The sequence below is a fragment of the Aethalodelphis obliquidens genome, unplaced genomic scaffold, assembly GCF_003676395.1.
Source record: "Aethalodelphis obliquidens isolate GAN/ISIS:26980383/991018 unplaced genomic scaffold, ASM367639v1 scaffold62, whole genome shotgun sequence".
Lineage (NCBI taxonomy): Eukaryota > Metazoa > Chordata > Mammalia > Artiodactyla > Delphinidae > Aethalodelphis > Aethalodelphis obliquidens.
The window spans coordinates 243,196-266,458 of record NW_020838006.1 but is presented as its reverse complement, the minus strand read 5'-3'; the positions used below and the strand labels follow the sequence as shown (position 1 = coordinate 266,458).

The following is a 23,263-nucleotide window of genomic DNA, read 5'->3' as shown; positions in this document are numbered from 1 at the left end:
ATTTTCATGAGATAAGTTGGTGAGTATTATTCCCCCATTTGTTGGCAGTGTGTTTAATGTAATTAACCTATAAGTGAGCCAGGTCCAAAAGGGAAGGAATGGGCCAGAGTTTCCAACTCCTATAGGAAGTATGTGTGTGTATTTTTCTCTGTAGACTTTTCCCCACCGACTTGTTTGAGATCTTCATTGACATAGGACATTATGTTCGTGATATCAGTGCTTATGAAGAATTAGTATCAAAGTTGAATTTATTAGTGGTAAGTCTTGAGCTTTAAATATTTTGTCAGGCTGCTATGCAGTTAGGATGCACTTATCATAGCAACCCATTTCCTTTTCATTTTTTGGTTAGGAGGATGAACTGAAGCAAATTGCTGAAAATATTGAAAGCATTAATCAGAATAAAGCTCCTTCGAAATATATAGGCAACTATGCAGTTTTGGATCATCTTGGAAGTGGAGCTTTTGGCTGTGTTTACAAGGTGACCTTGCCCTTGAACAACATTTCCAATGTTCCCAAACAAACTGCATGTCTCCCTGCACACCCACACACAAGTGAATTGGAGCCCTTGTCAGTGAACAAATAGATATAAAAATTAGAATGGTTGTTTCTGTACAACAGATAGCTGCACTGATGTTGTCTTACCTTAGCTCTCAGCTCTAGAAATTGGTCACTGACCTTTGAAGACAAAAGCTGTCACTAATCTCTCATACAAATAGTCAAAATGGTTTGTCCCAATGCATGACACATTCTCCAAGTTCACACCAGTGTTTCTGTATTTACCAAGTAAAATCCTATGAAATATTGCAGACTGATCCAGGATATACCAATTTTTTTGAGGTGAGCTTAGTGTAAATACAAATTTACTTTTTAAAGATATATGACTTATTTAGATGATTTGGCTTAATCATGTGACCTTATTAATCTAATCACTTTCTTCCCCTCTCTACTCCCAAACCATTCTTTTTTTTTTTTTTTTTTTTTGTCTCCTTTATTTTAGGTTAGAAAGCATAGTGGTCAAAATCTTTTAGCAATGAAAGAAGTCAATTTACATAACCCAGCATTTGGAAAGGATAAAAAAGATCGAGACAGCAGTGTAAGGAATATTGTTTCTGAATTAACCATAATTAAAGAGCAGGTAAATGCTTTTGTTTATGAAGACGGTTTCCTTAAATAAATGTCATCAAAAAAAGTAGAATTCATGTGCTGTCCTTGTCCATGCTGTGTAAGAACTGGTTCTATTTAATATAATTGGCATTGAGGTGATATCAATCACCAGGTTTTCTCCTAAGGCTTGACACTGAACCATAGACATAACTATATCAGGGCCAGGGATGCAGAACAATTGAGTTCACAGCACAGAGAGTATTATATATGAGAAAACATATTCGTTTCCTTCTTATTATATTGTAGAATATTTGGTTACTTTGTTACATGCATAAGAATATGACTAAGACTTCCCTGACTTTTGTCAAATGGAACCAAGTTGTTAACGTTCCTCAGATATGGCTTATGTAATCTAAAATGTGAATTTTCAAGATGGGTTATTATTTATTGACATGAGCAAAACGTTCTAACATAATGTTCACAACTCATGTATCATTATGAAGGTTTGTTTCAGGAAAAAGAATAAACGTGTCAGAGAGAAATGGGAATTCTTTTTGTGATCAAAGAACACATTGGTTTTTTTTTCAACTTTCTTTATTTATACATTCATTATGAATACTGTTTGTCTGTAACTCCTGGGGAGACCTATCAGTTCATGGCTCTTTGTTTTCAAATAGTTAAATTTGCATAGCATCTGTGCTAGGACATAACCATAAATATGAAGATCTTTATTCATTGAAATCCCTAGTTCCACTCCAATTTATAATTTACAGTAAATATCATTAATAGGTTGTTTTATAGTTGACTTTTATGTACAAAGAGATTAGATTTTGAAAAGTTAGTGTTTGCTCATATTCCAACACTCTAGCCTTGGGTGGTGTGCTGTTTCATAGCACAAGGCTAGAGCATGGCTTTTGCCCTAGGCTGGTCTAATATCTTCATTTGAACCCAAATCTGGATGTAGTCCTGGCCAGTGAGCTAGGTCTAGAATATGGTTCTATTGCTTACCTAGTTCCATATTGTTTAAAATCTGCTGGCCATTTGCTAGTTGATGAGGTAGACTATTGGTTTTAGTATATTTTCTAAGAAAAGAAAGTGTCAGGGTGGGGCCATATAAGAGACCTCTGCTTGAACTTTGAGGGAGCTCAAAATTGTAGAACTGTGCTTGCACCACGGGCTTAAACCAATGAAAGGACAGTAAATTGAGGTCAAAAAGGAGGAGGTAATGGCAGACAGAAGTGAGAGAAATGGGACTAGAAAGGGAGAGTGTGTTTGTTAATATTAAGATTAAGCTGCAGTAACAAAGAAGCCCCAAAGTGCATGGGCTTGAAGGAGAGTTCTCACCGTGCAATGGGTTTTGTCTTCCTGTGAGTCCAGGGTGTGGTGCTCTGCTCCATGAGGTCACACAGGGATGCCCACTCTTCCTCTCCCATTGCACCTGCCAAGGCACATTTATATCTGCTGGTGCACCCGGCGTTTTGGGTTCAGACACAGGATTCCCCTCACACTCCACTGGGGAGAACTCAGGGATGAGCCCCTTGAGGCTGTGAGAGAGACTGAGAGGTGTGATCTGTGATGGGGAAGTACATCCTGCTACAAGTCGATGGAGTGGAGGAGTGTGAGAGCAGATTTTTGGTGGACAACCAGTAGACTCTCCTTCAAAAGAAGGCAAGAAGAAAGGCCAGAAAGAGATGCAAGCCATTTATGATGTACCAGTGACTATTCTGAGATAAAACAAATTTCAGTTTACTTAGAAACTCAAATTGTAAATAAACAACCACAAAAATTTAGTATTCTTGTAGAAAATTATTATGTTATTATTATGTTATTAGAAGATGTGGCACATATATACAATGGAATATTACTCAGCCATAAAAAGAAATGAAATTGAGCTATTTGTAATGAGGTGGATAGACCTAGAGTCTGTCATACAGAGTGAAGTAAGTCAGAAAGAGAAAGACAAATACCGTATGCTAACACATATATATGGAATTTAAGAAAAAAAAATGTCATGAAGAACCTAGGGGTAAGACAGGAATAAAGACACAGACCTACTAGAGAATGGACTTGAGGATACAGGGAGGGGGAAGGGTAAGCTGTGACAAAGTGAGAGAGTGGCATGGACATATATACACTACCAAACGTAAGGTAGATAGCTAGTGGGAAGCAGCTGCATAGCACAGGGAGATCAGCTTGGTGCTTTGTGGCTGCCTGGAGGGGTGGGATAGGGAGGGTGGGAGGGAGGGAGATGCAAGAGGGAAGAGATATGGGAAAATATGTATATGTATATGTATAACTGATTCACTTTGTTATAAAGCAGAAACTAACACACCATTGTAAAGCAATTATACTCCAATAAAAATGTAAAAAAAAAAAAACACACTACAAAATAACACATTGCTCAAAGAAAAAGTCTCATATAAATTGGAAATTTTTTTGAACTAAATGAAAATACAACTTATAAAAATCTGTGGGCTGCAATGAAAGCACTGTTTAGAAAGATACATATACATATAAATATATATATATATAAAATATTAAATGTATGTATTAAAAGACAGAAATATCTAAACTCCTTATTCTAAGTTTCCGTCTTAAAGAAAAAAGAGCAATTCAAGCCTTAAACAAGCAGAAGAAATAAAAGTAAAACAGAAATTAATGAAATAAAAAACAAGAATTCCATATAAAAAATCAACAATATTAAAAGTTTATTCTTTAAAAGACCAGTAAAGTTGATAAATGTCTAGCCAGACTAATCTTGGAAAAAAAAGAAAGACAGACACAGATTACCAATATCAGAAATGAAAGAGGGGTCATCCTTACTGATCACATGAACATTAAAAGGGTAAAAAAAAAAAAAAATACTGCATAAAACTCTATAGCCACAGATTTGACCATGTAGGAGAAAAGGATCAATTTCTTAAAACACACAAACTACCAGAACTCATACAAGGAGAAATAAGATAATCTGAATAGGAATACATCTATTAAAGAAATTCCATCAAAAAAAAATAGAATTTCCATGTTACATTCTGAGGTAAACTATGCCAAAGAGAAATTGTTGCTCTCTTTGGTGCCTGGACACTTTTTGTTGAGGTATAATTGACATATGACTGCATATTAGTTTCAGGTGTACAACATGATGATTCAGTATTTGTATGTATTGTGACATGATCACCATAGTAAATCCAGTTAACATCTACCACATGTAGTTACACATTTCTTCCTTGTGATAAGAACTTTTAGATGGCAAGGAAGACCTTATTCAGGACCACTGCAATAGAAGTCCAACTATTAGAGTAGAGGAGAGAGATTGAATTCAACTCTGAACACAACAGGGATGGCTGGGGATTTACAACCAAAAGGCAGGGCTAGGGGGGTCAAAGGATGGAAAGTTACTAAGAGGAATTTGGTTAGTTATCAGGTTGGGGGAAGAAAAACTTGATTAGGTAACAAAGATGGGGGGATGAGGAACTTGATTGGATATCCAGAGGGCAGAGATGCTCACTAAACTGGCTTAGCAGGATTCTTGCTGAAATCAGGCAGGCCAAGGAGGAGGCCTGGTCCAGAGGAGGACTCTGAGGAGCCTGACCTAATTTTGTTCAAGGATGGAGTCCTTGGCAATTATTATTGTTATTTTAATGGAGTTAATAACTCCTAGGTTATTTCAGTTTCAAACTAATAATTTTGGAGAGCATAGAAAGACACCAGTCGTGTAAATAGACACAGTGTATATAAACATTTAAGTGGCAGGGGGAGGTTAAGAGCATAGGTATATGTGTTCAAAATTAATTGTTTCATTTCAGTTTTCTCCTTTATGCAGTCTGTGTGTGATGTTGGAACAGGAAGTGTTAAATTAATTCTTAAGATAGCTTCCAGTTCTACAGTCCTCTAATTTAGTTAAATTAGGTGATAAAGCACAATCAGTTTTCAATTCTATTTGGTAAGGCTATATGGGAGATTGCTATTTTCAGAACAGTTTTGTGAGCAGCAAATAAAAAGAATCCTGAAAAATTAGATGATATCTTGAAATGCTTTGTTTTATAAATAAATATAAATATGATGATTTCTTTGTTGTTTTCAAGTATGAAATCCAACTAAATTGTCTGTGAAAACAAGTTTATATTTTGAAGTAGTATAATGTTTGTTATTTATTTTCTTATAGCTTTATCATCCCAATGTTGTACGCTATTACAAAACATTTCTGGAAAGTAAGTGTGAGTTTCCATGATATTTCTAATAATGTATCTATGTTACTTACATATTTTTATTTTAGAATGTTACAAAATAAGCTTAGTCGACTATTTTCTCTACCTTTTTTGTTGTCTGTATGACCTTGGATGGCATTTCTTGATCAGTGAGACACTGATAATCAATGATCAAAAGATACTTATAAAATTCTTAGATCCCTATATGTAAGACTGCATGAACAAACCAAAATAATAATTATTGCTATTTTCATATACAAAAAGCCCATAGTAGGATCAGGAGAAAAGAAAACTAAAGGTTGGTAGCTTCTTTAAGAAAGAATGACATTTTTTTGTCATCTTTTAGAAAAAATGACATTTTCCACCCGCCAAATAAATTGGATCTAGATTTTTTGAGATTTATTTTTCTTCAAGTTCAGGTAATTGCCACAAGGTGGCGATGGAGCCCTGACTGATTCTGCGTCATCATTGGGATGATGGAATATGGAATCAAATCTTGAGGTGAAACCAAACTCAGTCACTTGTTTTAAAAAAAATAGGACATTTGACTGAAGTAATATACATATTAATAGACCTTATATGCTTCACCTGTGAAATTTCAAAATAAATCTCCTTTAAAGGGGCTTCCTTGCTGCCTCTTTATCAGTGCTATTGTTATGTAAACCTGTTGTGTACTTTGCCATGTTATGATTTTACCCATCTCCCTTCCTCTGGTTGACTCAGAGGAACTCAGTGCTGAAACTCCTCAGTACATCCTGCCCCCTTGGCCATTTGTTCTTGATATTAGAATAATTTCCCATAATTTAGTGCATATCCCATCATAAAGAGATCTAGACTAGCTTCTGACTTGTACTGAAGTGACATAACTTGTCTTAATTTAAAAACAAAATAACCTGACTTCTCCCAAAAAGAATTGGCAGTGGCTTAAAAATACATAAGATAGGGCTTCCTTCGTGGCGCAGTGGTTGAGAGTCCGCCTGCCGATGCAGGGGACACGGGTTCGTGCCCCAATCCGGGAAGATCCCACATGCCGCGGAGCGGCTGGGCCCGTGGGCCATGGCCGCTGAGCCTGCGCGTCCGGAGCCTGTGCTCCGCAACGGGAGAGGCCACAACAGTGAGAGGCCCGCATACCGAAAAAAAAAAAAAAAGCATAAGATAAAATAGATTAAGAAATCATGATAAAAGGAAATAAAAGGTGAGAAAATTAATGTTAGGGGCAAGATTAGTACATACAGTAAATATTTCTTGGGATTATGAAGAATTGGAAACAATATAAATGTCAATCTTTAGGAGAATGATTAAATAAATTATGATACATCTGTATTGTGGAATACTATGTAACCAACAGAAAGAATGGCGTGGGTCTGTGTGTACTGACGAACATATAAGAATGTTGAATGAAAAAGGTATAAGTTGCAGAATATGCATGGTGTGGCTTCATTTCTGTAAATGTTGTATATATACATATTTTACATACATCCAAAACATTACAAAAGATACATATCACATACTGTTGTTAATAGTTACATATTGACTTTGGAGGAGAAAGTAGAATTTACTTCTGTTTCTTGGCATCCAAAGCAAAGAGACAAACCCAGTCAGTTATGTGAGGTTCCTGGGATCCATGAGCTGAAATCTGGAGGAGGCCAGCTTTCTCAGCTCTTGAGCTGGCATCACAGAAATTTCCATCATGGGTGGTATATCCAGTGGGGTCATTGCTAAACCACGGTATGATTTCATTGTAAAATACTGTAAGGTAAATCTACGAGACTGAAGAACAGTGCAGTTTAATGTCTGAATGTCTGGCTTGATTTAAAGGTAAATTTTAGACCATTGAAAGGAAAGCTGGGTTTACCTGTTCTTCAGGGAATCCTCCATGATTTGGGATCATTTACTTGCTCTCTTTGGTGCCTCTCAACCCTTCCACATCCTGGTGTACATAGAAAATGATAAAGTTTGCCAGCGTAAACTTATGCTAGGAGGTTGCCTGTAGCTGAAAGAGACTGTTGCTGGGCTCCGATTGTCCCCAAGACCCCCTCGCCCCCAGCCCCTCCAGAGCTGATTGGGTCCATGTCTCTAACTCTTTTGTGTTGTGCCCTGAACACCCATTGGGAAACTTGGATTCTAATTCATAAGTTTTTTCAAAATGTCTATATTGAATTTATTTCTATTACCTTTTCTTGTTTTTTATATAGATGATAGGTTGTATATAGTTATGGAGCTTATAGAAGGGGCCCCTCTTGGAGAACATTTCAGTTCTTTGAAGGAAAAACAACATCATTTTGCTGAAGAGAGACTATGGAAAATATTTATACAGGTATCTTTTATCTTCATTAACTTTTTCTATGAAACAGTAAACTTCTGAGCTGATTTCCTAGAATTGTGTGTAGTGATCATGAGTGGCTGTCTTATCTGTGTATATAGGGGAAATAACATTTGTTTGTTCTTTGCTGTTTGAAGCTGTGCCTAGCTCTTCGGTACTTACACAAGGAGAAGAGGATCATCCATAGAGACCTGACGCCAAACAACATTATGTTGGGGGATAAGGACAGAGTAACAGTTAGTAAGTATAAAAATCTGAAAATTTTCAACTTGAGAGTCTCTGAATATTATTCTAGGGCAGAGTTGTTCGATAGAACTTTCTGCACTGAATGGCGTGTTCTCTGTCTGCACTGTCTGGTATGGCAGCCACTGGCCACATGTGGCTATCAGGCACTTGAAACGTGTCTGATAGCCTATGTGCCTGAGGATATGAATTTTAAATTATATCAAATTTTAGTTAATTTAAATATCCCTATGTGACTAGTGGATACTGTATTGGACAGTGACTAGTGTAGTTCTTGATGACTGAGTTGTATTTTGCCTATATGAGAGAATAAAATACTCTTAGGTTGCTTGGGCATTTAATTCCTAAATCAATGGTTTCTAGGTTTTTTTCCTTTCTGTAGAACACTTCTTCATCAACAAAGCCTTTTAGAACCACCACATGAGCACATTGTTGGACTATTTTAATATAGTCTGTGACATATGGGTAACAAATGTACATATCAAGGGCTGTAAAAAATCCAGCCATTTGTATACTTCAACATTTTCACTTTTTATCACAATATTTTCAACTGTAGCAGGTAAGTTGTCTAATTCTTAATCATAAGTTAAAATGAACTTTTTAGCTTAGAGCGATATATTAGCTTTCTCCTGCCCTCTTCACTCACGAACACTTAAGTTACTCCCATGGACTATTAATGGTTTGCCAACTGTAAGTAGGGAGACATCTCTAAATCAGTGGTCTGCAAATATTTGTGATCATGAAATTCCATTAGTAAATTCTTTTGATAATACACTCCAGTATATCAATATGTATGCTTATTTATGAATTCTGTACACATATCACTGTATAATTATTCTATAGTACATACAGTCAACAGAAATAAACTATAAAGGGGTACATTAAAATTCAAAATAGGGGTGTTGATATTTTTCACCCCACCCCCACCCGCCAGTGGATTGCCTTAGGCACCCAGCTTTGGAGGCCACTGCCCTAAATTTTATTGATGTGAAAGACATTTGACAACATTTTAAAGCTGAGTCTCTTAGTTTTGGAAGAATCTGATTCCTCATGAAGGCAATTCCAAATGTACACATTTACCCATAACCACATGCTCAGTAACAACGATTAGATTCACTGTCCAGATTTTTTAGAGTAGAACATGTTATATCAGTTTAAAAAATAAAAAATATCCTAAAACAGAAGTTTTATTGATAACCTTCAATGCAAAGTTACTTGGAAATATTTCAAGCCAGTGCTTTGTGAAATGTGAGATGAGACCAAATAATTGTGACTCTTCATCTCAGATACACATTTGCTTAATCATTAGAAGTTAATCATAATTTTGTTCATCATAAGCTTTTTACTTTTTATAAATTACACTTGTGTTTCCTTAATACTATTTATATGCTTGTAGATATTTTAATTTATAAGTTAATAAGGATTATTATAAATTGTGTATTTGAATTTCATAGCAAACAGTATATATAATTTTAAATAGTATTAAATAGATTTGTTTAATAGTTTAATAGATCTGTTTAATCCTTCTAAGATGACTATTCAGGTCATATTTTCTGAGTAATAGCCAACCCCACATTCCATTTTCTTACCAAGATTAGCTGCAGTCATTTCCTTTGGTTACATTTAAATACATTGAGATTAATCTTTTATTGTAGTAGCCTGATTTATTTTCTTTCTAAACTTATTTTAAATAATTTTTATATTTATTTTCTTTAACCAGTAGCACACATAAAAATGGTTTACAAAATCAAATAGTGCTAAAAATCTTATAAAGAAAAGCCTACCTCTTTGCAACCCCCAGTTCCATTTCCCTAAAACAATCACTTTTCAGTCTTTTTAGCTCTTTCTTCTGGTATCTGGCTTTCCATTGTGATAGTTGAAGATTCAATTTTCTTATTTTTTCTTTGTCCCCATCTGCCATCCTGCAATACACTTATAGCACAATTTGGGGTTAAATCAGCATTCAGTATTTACATTATTACTACTGTGTAATTATTGTTCAATGTTGATTACCTCTCCTTCCTTATAGACCTTTTGTTTTTTCTAGAGTTAATAATTGCCTTCCTGTTTATTTTCCTAGTTTTCTGTGTACCTTTTATTTCTTCTTCACAAATCTTCTAAAAGGATTATAAAAGCCCTCTCTGTACTATTTCCACATGGTCAAACATGACAGTTACTCTCAGTTTTTTTTTTCCTGGACACCCATTTCCTACACCTCTTTGCTGTAATGTAGACCGGGTTTGACTTTAGGTCTGCTGCACAGCCATTGTCCTGGAACTTTCATGCTCCTTTTTTTTTTTTTAATTTGGCCACACTGTGTGGCTTGTGGAATCTCAGTTCCCTGACCAGGGACTGAACCTGGGCTACCGCAGTGAAAGCACCAAATCCTAACCACTGGACCACCAGGGAATTCCCATGCTCCTTTTCTGATCAGAGTCTCTATTTCCTACATCCTGTCTCTTTCTCTTTCTTTTCTAACTCCCCTATTTTGCCAAAGTGTATCTTCTAGTACTTTCCGAGGAAAAAGTGCTTTGGAAGTTATAATTTTTACTTTAAAAAATTTTCTTATTTAGAAATTTTTGAGGTATAAGTGACATATAACATTATATTATTTTCAGGTGAACAGCATAATGATTTGATATTTGTATACACTGGAGCCTGCAAGCAGTTGGGTGGAGCTGGGTCTTGGTATCTAGATGGAGACCTCCAGGAGAGCTCATGTTAATTAATATTCCCTGGGGCCTGGAATTCTCTGGTGCTCCAGTGTCCTGGACTCCCACCCCAGAGGCTCAGGCCTGACCCATGGCCAGGGAACAAAGACCCCACAGGGCAAGTGGCACAGCAAAAAAAAAAAAAAAAAAAGGAGGGCTTCCCTGGTGGCGCAGTGGTTGAGAGTACGCCTGCTGATGCAGGGGACACGGGTTCGTGCCCCAGTCCGGGAAGATCCCACATGCCGCAGAGCGGCTAGGCCCGTGAGCTATGGCCGCTGAGCTTGCGCGTCCGGAGCCTGTGGTCCGCAACGGGAGAGGCCACAACAGTGAGAGGCCCGCGTACCGCAAAAAAAAAAAAGAAGAAGGAAAAAAAAGGAAAAGAAGACAGACAAACAAAACACAAGACAAATGCTAAAAACAAAGAGGAAAAAAAAGAGAAAACTAAAATCAAGAAAACAAACAAACAAACAAAACAACCCCAAAGTGAAAACGAACAATAAAAACAAAACTAACAAAAACAAAAAGCAAAACAAAAGCAGAAAGCAAACTAAAAAAAAAAGCAAAGAAAATGTAAAACACACAAAAATGATCAAAAATGTTTATATCTAAAAACAAAACAAAAACAAGAAAAAACACAAAATAACAAAAAGTAAAGTAAAAGTAGAAAAATAAAAAATATATTAAAAAATGTTTATAAAGAAAAGAAAAAATAAATAAAAACAATAACAACAACAGAACAAAACAAAAAATAACAGTAATAATAATATTTTCCTGGGGCCTCAGCTGTTAGTGTCCTTGCCCCCACCATGAGCCACAGCCAACCCCACCTCCCCAGGAGGCCTTCCAATACCTCTAGGTAGGTCTCTGGACCCGCTATGGGCACTGTGGGGCCAGCTCAGCCTCTGACTTGGCCCGACTCCTATGTGTACTTGCCCCCAAAGTCCACAGCTGCTAGAGCTAGACTGGTCTCAGTTGTGGGAGCACTCGTTGTCCCTTAGATATTCCATAGACACAGGGTTTACCAAGCTGATCATGGGGATTTAATCCACAGCTTGTGCAGCTGCACAGAGAGATTTCCATTCCTCTTCCTTATTCGCACCGCCCCTGGGGCTCAGCTTTGGTTTTGGCCTCACCTCTGCATGTGGGCTGCCCTCAGGCATCTGTTCCCTGCCCAGGCAAGAGAGAATGAAAGCAGCAGCTGATTGGAGCACACTTGCTCACTCAGGCCAGGGAGGAATAGGGCTGCCACAACTGGAGTGTGTGAGAAGTGCCTCCATGTTTTTTTTGGGGGGGTTATTTGTTTGGTTTTTACCGTCCACATATAAGTGAGATTATGCAGTATGTCTTTGACTTATTTCACTTAGTATAATGCCTTCAGGGTCCATCCATGTTACTGCAAGTGGCAAGATTTCATTCTTTTTTATGGCTGAATCATATATGTAGGTATGTATGTGTATACATGTATATATATGTATGTGTATAATGCATATATACATATGAGTAAATATATGTAGATATAGATACATATATACACATACATTTTCTTTATTCACTCATTTATGATAGCTCTTAGGTTGCTTCCATATCTTGGCTATTTTAAGTAATGCTGCAATTAACTCTTTTCAAATTAATATTTTTGTTTTCTTTGGATAAATACCCAGAAGTGGAATTGCTAGATCTATGATAGTTTTATTGTTAATATTTTTAGGAACCTCCATAGGTTTTCCAAGGTGGTTGCACGAATTTACATTCCTACCAACAGTGCACAAGGGTTCCCTTTCCTTCACATCCTCACCAATGCTTGTTTTTTTTTTTTTTTGCCTTTTTGATGATAGCCATTCTAACAGGTGTGAAGTGATATATCTCATGTGGTTGTGATTCGTATTTCCTTGATGATTAGGAATATTGAACATCTTATCATGTACCTGTTGGCCATCGTATGTCTTCTTTGGGAAAATATCTATTCAGATCTGCCCATTTTTCAATCAGACTGTTTTTGGGATTTTTTTGTTTTTGCTACAGAGTTGTATGAGTTCTTTATATATTTTCAGCATTGACCCTGTATTGGATGTGATTTGCAAATCTTTTCTCCCATTCAGTAGCTTGCCTTTTTATTTTGTTAATGGTTTTCTTTCCTGTGCAGAAGGTTTTTAGTTTGATGAAGTCCCACTTGTGTATTTTTGCTTTAGTTGCTTTGCTTTGGGTGTCAATTCTAAAAATCATTGCCAAGATCAATGTCAAGGAGCCTACGTTTTCTTCTAGGAGTTTTATGGTTTTGGGTCTTACATTCAAGTCTTTAATCCATTTTGACTTAACTTTTGTGTATGGTATAAGATAGCAGTCCAGTTTCATTCTTTTGCATGTGGCTGTCCAGTTTTCCCAACACCACTGGAAGTTTTCATTTTTAGATGCTTATATGTCACAAAATATTTTTGAGGGACCCTCATATTTGGTTGTTAGTTTGGCTAGGTGTAATATTCTCAGAAGAACATGATTATCCTTCCAAATTTTGAAGGCATTACTCCAGTCTTCTAGTATCCCATTTTGCTGTTAGAAAATCCAATGGTATTCTAATTCCTGTTGCTTGATACATGAGTTGTTTCATGTCTCTGGAAACTTTTAGGATGCTCACTTTATCCACTGCTTTGGGTGGGTCTCTTTTCATTCAGTGTGTCTGAAACTAGGTCTGCTCTTCAATCTGGAGACTTAAAACTTCACTCCTGGGAAATTTTCCCACACTGTTTTTTCACTACTTTTCTTCCATCTGCTTTCTGTGTTTCCTCTTCTAGAATTCCTATTATTCTTAGATGTTGTATATTCTAAATACATAAGTCCCTTACGTACGAACCTTCAAGTTGTGAACTTTCAAAGATGTGAACGTGCATTCCACCAATGTCGGGTGTGAGTAAAATTGCAGCTTGCCCTCCATCTCTTATTGCTGATGACCCTTCAGCTCTACCATCTCCCACCTCCTCTCCCTCCTCCAGTCAGTATCTCTTCTTGCCTGGTCACTTGGTGCCAGCCCCTATATGCCAGCTGTTGTACTGCACTTTTCAAGGTACTGTACTGTAAGATTAAAAATGTTTCCTTTATTTTTCGTGTTTGTTTTTTATGTATTATTTGTGTGAAAAGTATTATAAACCTATTACAGTACAGTACTATATAGTCAATTGTGTTAGTTGGGTACCTAGGCTAACTTTGTTGGACTTACGAACAAATTGGACTTATGAATGCACTTCAGAACAGGACTCATTTGTATGTCGGGGACTTGCTGTAGTCTAATTTTTAAAATAATTGTTCTCTTAGTTTTCAGCTCTTTGTACTTTATAGTTATTTCTATAACTTTATTTTCTAGTGATTATATTGAATATTTAATTTTGATTAATATATTTTTAATCCCCTCAAATTTCATCTTGTTCCTTATTCCATTTTCATGGAATCTTGATTTTATTCTCTCTCAGTATAATATAGACTTTTCTCTTCCACACCCTGAATTGTTTCTGTATCTTTTGGATCCATCTTTGGTTTTTTTTTTCCCTGGTTCATGTGCTCTCTATTTCCTGTTGGAGATTTTCCTCAAATGTCTGTTGATCTAAGCTGGCCCTTAATACTTATGAGAAACATATTAAAAAGGCTGTGTGTTCCAGTTAAGGGTGTCATCTGGTGGACTTTAGAGCACAGTGAAAAATTTCCTTAGGAGACCCCCAATGTCATTGCTTAAACTTTTTCCAGATAATGCACTCCCAATATCTTGCCTGAGATGATGTTCTTCTGTCTGCTGTCATTCTGGGAGCAGTGTGGATGAAGAGGTCTCAGGGAGCAACGTTCAGTTGATAGATTTTCACTGAATGCCCATGAGTTCAGCCTCACTCTGCTTGGTGCTTTTCTGGTTCAGCTTCTTTGTAAAATGTCTATTTTTCTTCTAGTGACAAAGAGAACTCAATTTACTGGTAGCACCATGTGTGAGTATGGGACAGGACCTGGGGACTTGACTTTAATTCCTGGGGACTTGATTTGTACTTCACTTCTGCCTTGGGCAGCACCCTTTTGGCCTTTCTATTCTCAGGCACATGGGTTAGGACGCCTGCTGTGTACCATCCTTCCTCTACTTCCCATCTTCCAAAAATTCATTGGAATATATCATCCTCTGTTGTCACATCTCATTGTCCCTGTGGGTATCTTTTCAAGGAAAATTCCTTTCCCTTCACTTTAGCAAGGTTTTGAGAGCTAGAAGAGATAAACACATAAGTCAGTCCATCCTTTAACCCAAAATGGGCAGGCTAGTTACATTATTAAGTCTACACATTGAACTTAACAAAATACCCCACTTCCCCTGTTTACTCTATAACTTTAATAAATATACTTATACTTTACTCACACTCAAATTGTAAAGGATTCCCTAGAAAAAGTTACTTTGTTTTACAAAAATAATAAAACCTTAATTTTTTTTCTTTGTCCTGCCCCTCATTGCAAGTCTGCCTAACCTTATTCTTATTACTATTTATTAGGCTTATACTTAAGTGTTATTAATTTAAAAATTATTTTCAATTTTTTAGACTTTTTAGCTTTAAGTGAGGCAATATTTTTCTAGTTTCAAATAAAGAAGCAGTGATAAATCTCAGAACAGAATTTTATCCTAGTTCAGTTTCTCTCCACTAAAGTAATTATTTGCAGGACATGAATGGGCTGCCATTATTTTCAATGAGTATAAAATGATTTTATGACTATGAAGATAATCCATAGAGAACTGACATCACTATTTAAAAATATTTAAAATAAAATATAGTGATGAAATATGTTTTTCAGTGTTTATCACTATTGATATAAATATGGACATTAGACACTCTTGTTTCTAAGAAGGGTTATCGTTAAATTAAAATCTTACGGCATTAATTTGAAACCAAATGTATAAAATTCCCATAATTTGAGAGGTTTAAATAAAGTTGCAATTCATAAAGCCTATAAAAATAGGCCGTGGTACACACGTGAAAGCATATCTCAAAAGAGGGACAACTGTGTCGTATTTTATTTTTCTCTTTTCTTTTGCTAGGTTTATTTACTCCCAGAAAAGAAGCACAGAATTACCAAGTGATGTTTAAGATGCATGAGACAAAATATATTGAAAATATGACCAGAAAAAAGAGTTGTAGAAAAACTAAAATTGCCTTCTTCTCCTCTTTTTTCTCAATGTAGGTGAATGAGATGATTTAAGATTGAGCTTGGTTTGCAATTATTTATATAGCAAGTGGAGTTTGCCTTCATGAGGCAGAAGAAAGTAATAACATATTTGGGTATGTGTAGTTTTACAAATGGTATCTAATTTAATGTCTAAATATGTTTACATTTAAAAGATTGGATTTTTCAATGATTTGGGCCATGAAACATGCCCAGATCTCGCCCCCGAGTATATTTACAGACTTGGAGGCCACACAAGGGAGCAGACCCTGACTCAGGGGCACACCAGGTGAAGCACAAAGTTGGCCCTAAATGCTGCCAGCTGCCTGCTGCCAAGTAGGAGAGAATCTGCTGAAAGGGAACTTGCCTCTGAACCCACCATTTCACATTTCTTGGCTTTTCAAATACACATTTTAATGTAAAACCTGCATGCCCCCTTTTCTTCCCTGCTCCCAAATATAAAAGGAAGAAAAAGGAAAAAACAAAACTCATTAAGCTATAGGTAATAGATTTCAGACATGGGCTTTGGCGCATGACTCAAGAGGTCACATGTTCATCCTGCAACCAAACAGGCCGTGCATATTTCTAGATGTTTCTCCAATGACATGTGGCTGTTGCTACTGGTAATAACAAGGGCATACTCAAGTCAATGGAACATTTATCAAAGGCTCAAATGCTCATCAAATGCCATTGTATGCTAGACATGTGGGGGTGGGTAGAAGGTGAAAGCCATGGTCTCTGTCCCCTGAGTCTTACGGGAAGGACTTTCAGTTCTTCACTCAGCAATTATTTTCTGAGCTGCCGTATCCTGTGGTGAACAAGGCAAGCATTCCAGACATGATCACTATCTTCATGGAGCTTATAGTTGTATTACAGGATGATAAAGCCTAGAGTATTGTCTATGCAAAATATATTAGGATGGGACATGTTATGCTGTAGTAATAAGTAATGTGAAAGTCTCAGCAGCTTAAAACAGTGGCAAACTACAGCCTGTGGGACAAATCCAGCTGTGGCCTGTCTTCTTACGCCCTGTGAGTTAAGAGGGTTTTACATTTTTAAATGGTGTTAAAAGGAAGAATATATGGCAGTTACCATATATGGCCCCAACAGCTTAAATATTTATCATCTGCCCCATTATAGAAAAAGTCTGTCCACCATGGCTTAAAACAGCAAGGTCTCTGTCTTGTTCATAATACATGAGCATTGTAGGTCAGTAAGGGAGCTGTGCTCAGAGATCAGGCTGGCTGAAGACCTCCATACCTGCTTCCACATCAGAGGTAGGGAAGAGAGAGCATGGCAAACCATACCTCAGCTCTCAAAGCTCTGCCCTAAAGTTTCAGATATTACTTCTGCTCAGAATTCATTGGTCAAAGCCAGCCAAGTTCACCAGGGTGAGGATATGTTCCTCCCCCAGAAAGAATGTGGGTGAGCAGTTATATAGTCTTCCACAACTATCACGCACAGGAGAAAATGTGACTAATTCTGCCTGGGGGAGCCTTCTGGTGAGGAGCTGGGCAGGACAGGTAACAGTGTTTCAGGTAGGGGTACAGCAAATGCAAAGGATTAGAGACCCAAATCAGTACAGCGTGCCGAGGGGCTAGCAAGATGCTCAGTAGAGGCTTTGGTGGGTGAGAGCTGGGACTCTGACATCTGTTCAGAGATTTAGCTTCAAGATTTCAGACTGAAAACTATGTGATCAGATTTGGGATGGAGAGATCATTGTGATGGCAGGTGAGGGGGCACCGTGGAGAACAACTGGAGACAGATCCCCAGTATAGGAGGTGGATCGGTTTGGATATATTTGGGTGCAAAAAGCCAGGATGCCAATGGTTTAATACACGAGGACACGTAGTTATCTCATAACAAAGGAAGTGGAGGTGAGCAGTGCCAGGACTGGTTCAGCAGCTCAAGGAGGTCAGCTACAATCTAGGTTTTTCTGTTCTTTCTCTCCATTTTCTTCAGCAGATTGGCCAGAGCTCCAGGCATTATTACCAAATTCAAAGACAGGAATCAGGGTGGCAGTTAGGGTGAAAGATCAGATTCTTCTTTTTGAATAGGTACTCCTTTTATCATAGAAGAAAATCTTTTACAGGGGTCTTTCACAGGGATTCCTGTTAGACTTATTACATTATTTTGGCCAAAGCGAACTCATGCAACCACCCCTGACTGTAAGGGAGACTCTCTAGGTGAGCTCCCAGCCTGTACAGCTGGAGATGGGAAAGGGAGGTGGGGGTGGTCAATGGCTTTTGGAGAGCTAGTCTGTGGTATTTGCCGCTAAAGCTCTTGCAATTTTCCGTAAAGACGTGTAAGTTTTACCCATGGCAGCAGAAGAAAAGGATATGGCAGAAGGATTATGCTCAGCAGTTATTTGGGACCCAGAGTTAAAAAGGTTGCTAGCCAGTTAATGAGGTGTGACAACAGTTGAGAAAGAGTCTGAGTTTATGAAGATTGTGACACCATTGACAGAGAATTAGGTGAGGAAATTTAAGGTGTGAGATTTCTAACATGCTAAGTTAGAAATGCGATTATAGCCTTTTCCTGGTTAAAATTCTTCAAGTAGCTCCCCATGACATTTAAGATAGAGTTTAGATTCCCTAGGGCACCCAAGACCCTTTCCTCCTGATCTCTCCTTGCCTTTTGCTCTGGACTCATGGGACAGATTTCTGTTTCCTGAATAGACCAGTCTGTGGTTGTATTGCTCTGTGGCTTCCAAAGTGTTACTCTCTCTGTCCAGAATGCCCTGCTGCTACTCACTTCTAATGCCACTCCTCCAGGTGGCATCTTTGATGTCCTCATCCAATAGGTTCCGAGTCTGGGCTCCCTTAGTACACTGGCCTGGCCTCGCTCATTGCACATAAGACATTGGTTTATTGCCAATCCCTCCTTGAGGTAAGGGAAACCAATTTCCTTGACTTTGTTCCTCTCAAAGCATTTAATAAATATTTGTTGAATAAATAGTTAGAAGAATGAATGAACAAGTGAATGAATGAATTTTGAGATCTTGATATGATAGCCAAGATCGCCTAAGCAGAGTGCTTTAATGCAAGAGGAATTGGGGATTAAGGTGGAAAGCAGGTCCATAAATGGGGAAAGATACAAGCAGTTCCCACTATCATCTCAGCAAACAGTGTAACCCAAAGTTATCTAAAGGAAAGATTTTACTTTCTGAATGCCACCAAAATTTGAGAAATCAAATTAGACCTGTCTTGATATTGAAGAATCCCTGGCATTTTAAGTGTTTCTAAAGGATTAGAGGATTTTAATTATTGTTGGTTGGCTCAACTGTGGCTGAGAAATCTGTGTCATTAGAGGAAAAATGAATTAGTTAGGTCTCTTGACCTAACTTCTTGTTTTGAGCCTGTTCTGTGGTTTATTTCCTATTAATCAGATTTAGTGTCTATACGAGTTGAGCTGACACAGAACTTGAGTGCTCTCAAAGGTCTACAGAATATTGAGTCACTTGTATTGCATACCCTCATAGCATCTGTTGTTGGAAGGGTAGCCACAGAATTTCTGGAATTTCTCTCATGTCGCCCTCATGTTACTAAAAAACAAGAATGTTTTCTGTCAAGTCCACCACAGTTTCCTTATATTGCCATGAAGAAGTATTGAAGCAAATTCAGTCAAATCCAACTTCTAAAAAAATTTTAAGATTATTGATTTTATGACCATTAGTGGGTCATTCTGCAGTTCTGAGATTTGAATAGCAGTTGCATTGAGGAAAAGATGAGAATAGTAATCGGGAGAAAGTCACAGCAGGGTGAGTTCCTAACGCTGGTGGTTAGTCTCTTCTGGTGAGACAATAGGCTGGGTGAGAGAATATGGAGGCACCAAATCTTTACCACTTTAGGAAAAACTTAGAAATAAAGACTTTCCAATGTTGGGTTAATCAGAAGTTTTGGATTTATATGTCCATATAAAAGCACCAAAGATGAAAGATAATAAAGTAGAGATTATTTTAGTGTGTGTTTTCATATGGGCATATTGGGATATAATTTAGTTCTTTGAGAAAATGTTTAATATAAGAAGTAGAATCTGATGTGCTCTGGACACATTATTTTTATTCTGGGAGATTTCCCGAAGTGTGTTCTCTGAAGCAGCATTGAGAGTAGGTGGGAGTGTCTGTTTTTACAGAGACTAATCCAGCAATGTATGGTACTACACATCTGATTTTCTGATCAGTCTGCCCACCCTCCTAAGTGTAATGAAGGCATTGGAGCCTTTTAGATTCTTGAATCATGCCACAAACAGTGGCAGACCATATACATTTGTTCTCTTTATCTATGTGTTTGTTATCATTTGTTTTGTTTGTTTTGATTTTTAGATTCCATATATAAGTACAATCCTATGGTATTTGTCTTTGTCTGACTTACTTCACTAAGCATAATGCCCTCTAAGGCTGAGTAATATTCCACTGTGTGTGTGTGTGTGTGTGTGTGTGTGTATATATATATATATATATATATATATATATATATATATCACACCGTCTTTATCCATTCATCTCTTGATGAGCACTTAGGTTGCTTTCATATCTTGGCTATTGTAAACAATGCTTCAGTGAACATAAGGGTGCGTATATATTTTTGAGTTAGTGTTTTTGTTTTCTTTGGGTAATATTCAGAAGTGAAATTGCTGGATTGTATCGTAGTTCTATTCTTAATTTTTTGAGGAACCTCCATACTGTTTCCATAGTGGCAGTACTAATTTACAATCCTATCAATAGTACACAAGGGTTCCCTTTTCTCTACATCCAACATTTGTTATTTGTGGTCTTTTTGATAATAGCCATTCTGACAGGTATGAGGTGATATCTTACTGTGTTTTGGGTTAGCATTTCCCGGATGATTAATGACGTTGAGCATTTTTTCATGTGTCTGTTGGCCAGCTGTATGTCTTCTTTGGAAAAATGTCTGTTCAGGTCCTCTGCCCATTTTCTAATCAGTTTTCTTTTTTATGTTGAGTTGTATGGCTGTTTATATATTTATATGTCATTTGCAAATATCTTCTCCCATTCAATGGGCAGCCTTTTCATTTTCTTGGTATCTCCTATAGCTGTGCAAAAGATTTTTAGTTTGATGTAGTTCAATTTGTTTATCTTTGCTTTTTTATTTCCCTTGTTTGAGGAGACATATAAAAAAAATCCTAAGACCAATTTCAATGCCAAACAATGCCTGTTTTCTCCGAGGAAATTTATGGTTTCATTTAAGTCTTTAATCCATCTTGAATTTATTTTTTTGCATGGTGTGAGAAAGTAGTCCAGTTTGATTCTTTTGCATGTAGCTGTTCAGCTTTCCCAACACCATTTATTGAAGAGGCTGTCTTTGCCCCATTTTATAATCTTACCTTTGTCATAGATTAATTCACCACATAAGCATGAGTTTATTTCTGGGCTCTCTATTCTGTTTCATTCACTTATGTGTTTGTTTTTGTGTCAGTACCATACTGTTTTGATAGCTGTAGTTTTGTAGGATAGTTTGAAATCAGGGAGCATGATACCTCCAGCTTTGTCCTTTTTTTCTCAAGATGCCTTGGCTATTCAGGGTCTAATTTCCATAGAAATTAGAATTATTTGTTCTAGTTCTGTGAAAAATGGCTTTGGTATTTTGACAGGGATTGGATTGACTCTGTAGATGTCCTTGGGTAATATGGTCATTTTAGCAATATTAATTCTTCCAATACATGAGCATGGTGTATCTTTCCATTTGTTTGTGTCGTCTTCAATTTTCTTCATCAGTGTATTATAGTTTTCTGAGTACAAGTCTTTTAGGTCTTTGGTTAGGTGTATTCCTATGTATTTTATTCTTTTTTGATGCAATTGTAAATGGAATTGTTTTCTTAATTTCTGTTTCTGATAGTTTGTTGTTAATGTAAAGCATGCAATGGACTTCTGTATATTAATTTTGTATTCTGCCACTTTACTCAATTCATTTATTAGTTCTAATAGTTTTGGTAGCATCTTTAGGATTTTGTATATATAGTATCATGTCACCTGCAAACAGTGAGTTTTACTTCTGCCTTTCCAATTTGGCTTCCTTTTATTTCTTTTTCTTGTCTGATTGATATAGCTAGGAGTTCCAATGCTATGTTGAATAAAAGTGGCAAGAGTGGGCATCCTGTCTTGTTCCTGATCTTAGAGGAAATTCTTTCAACTTTTCATCATTGAGTAAATGATGAAAGTAAATAAAGGTCATATATGGTCTTTATTATGTTGAGGTATGTTCCCTCTGTACCCACTTTGTTGAGAGTTTTTATCATAAGTGGATGTTGAATTTTGTCAGAAGCTTTTTCTGTGTCTATTAAGATGATCATATGATTTTTATTTTTCAGTTTGTTAATGTGGTGTATGATATTGATTGATTTGTGGATGTTGAACCATCCTTGCATCCCTGGGATAAATCCCACTTGATCATGGTGTATGATCCTTTTAACGTATTGTTCACTTCAGTTTGTTAATGTTTTGTTGAAAATTTTTGCATCTATATTTATCAGTGATACTGACCTGTAAATTGTGTGTGTGTGTGATGTATTTGTCTGATTTTGGTATCAGGTTGATTCTGGCCTTATAGAATGAGTTCAGAAGTATTTTTTTCCTCTTTAATTTTTTGGAATAATTTGGAAAGGATAGGTGTTAATTCTTCTTTAAATATTTTATAGAATTCACCTGTGAAGCTGTCTGGTCCTGGAATTTGGTTTGTTCAGAGTTTTTTTTATTATTATTATTACTGATTCAATTCCCTTACTGGTAATTGGCCTGTTCATATTTTCTATTTCTTGTTTAGTCTTGGGAGATTGTATGTTTCTAGAAATTTATCCATTTCTTTTAGGTTACCCATATTATTGACATGTAATTGTTCATTGTTATCTCTTATGGTTCTTTTATTTCTGTGGTGTCAGGTGTAACTTCTCTTTCATTTCTGATTTTATTTATTTGGGCGCTCTCCCTTTTTTCTTGATGAGTCTGTCTAAAGGTTTATCGATTTTGTTTATCTTTTTAAAGAACCAACTCTTTATTTCATTGATTTTTTTGTATTGTGTATTTAGTCTCTATTTCACTTATTTCCACTCTGATCTGTAATATTTTTTTCATTCTACTAACTTTGGGTTTTACTTGTTTTTTTTTTCCTAGTGCTTTTAGATGTAAGATTAGATTTTGTTTTAGGGTTTTTCTTATTTTCTGAGACAGACTTGTATTGCTTTTAGAACTGCGTTTGCTGTATCTCATAGATTTTGGATTGTTGTGTTTCCATTTTCATTTGTCTCAAGGTTTTTTTTTTTTTTCTCTTTGATATTTTTCACTGACCCATTAGATGTTTAGTAGCATATTGTTTGGACTCCACGTGTTTGTGTTTTTTACAGTTTTTTTTTTTCTTTTTTAGTAGTTGATGTCTAGTCTCATACCATTGTGGTCAGAAAAGATGCATTATGTGATTTCAATCTTCTTAAATTTATTGAGACGTGGTTTGTGGGCTAGCACGTGATCTATCCTGGAGAATATT

At 36.6% G+C, this 23,263-nt stretch overlaps 1 protein-coding gene across 1 annotated transcript in view; it reads left to right on the top strand.

Annotated features, from left to right (window-relative positions):
- The window catches only part of NEK10 (NIMA related kinase 10), a 158,614-nt gene that overhangs the window by 72,540 nt on the left and 62,811 nt on the right, over positions 1-23,263 (top strand). Inside the window, exons 18-23 of the mRNA XM_027088196.1 lie at positions 155-257; positions 350-478; positions 998-1,135; positions 5,270-5,315; positions 7,508-7,629; positions 7,773-7,875. Coding sequence (XP_026943997.1) covers positions 155-257; positions 350-478; positions 998-1,135; positions 5,270-5,315; positions 7,508-7,629; positions 7,773-7,875 — 641 coding nt within the window. The remainder of the gene's footprint in view (positions 1-154; positions 258-349; positions 479-997; positions 1,136-5,269; positions 5,316-7,507; positions 7,630-7,772; positions 7,876-23,263) is intronic.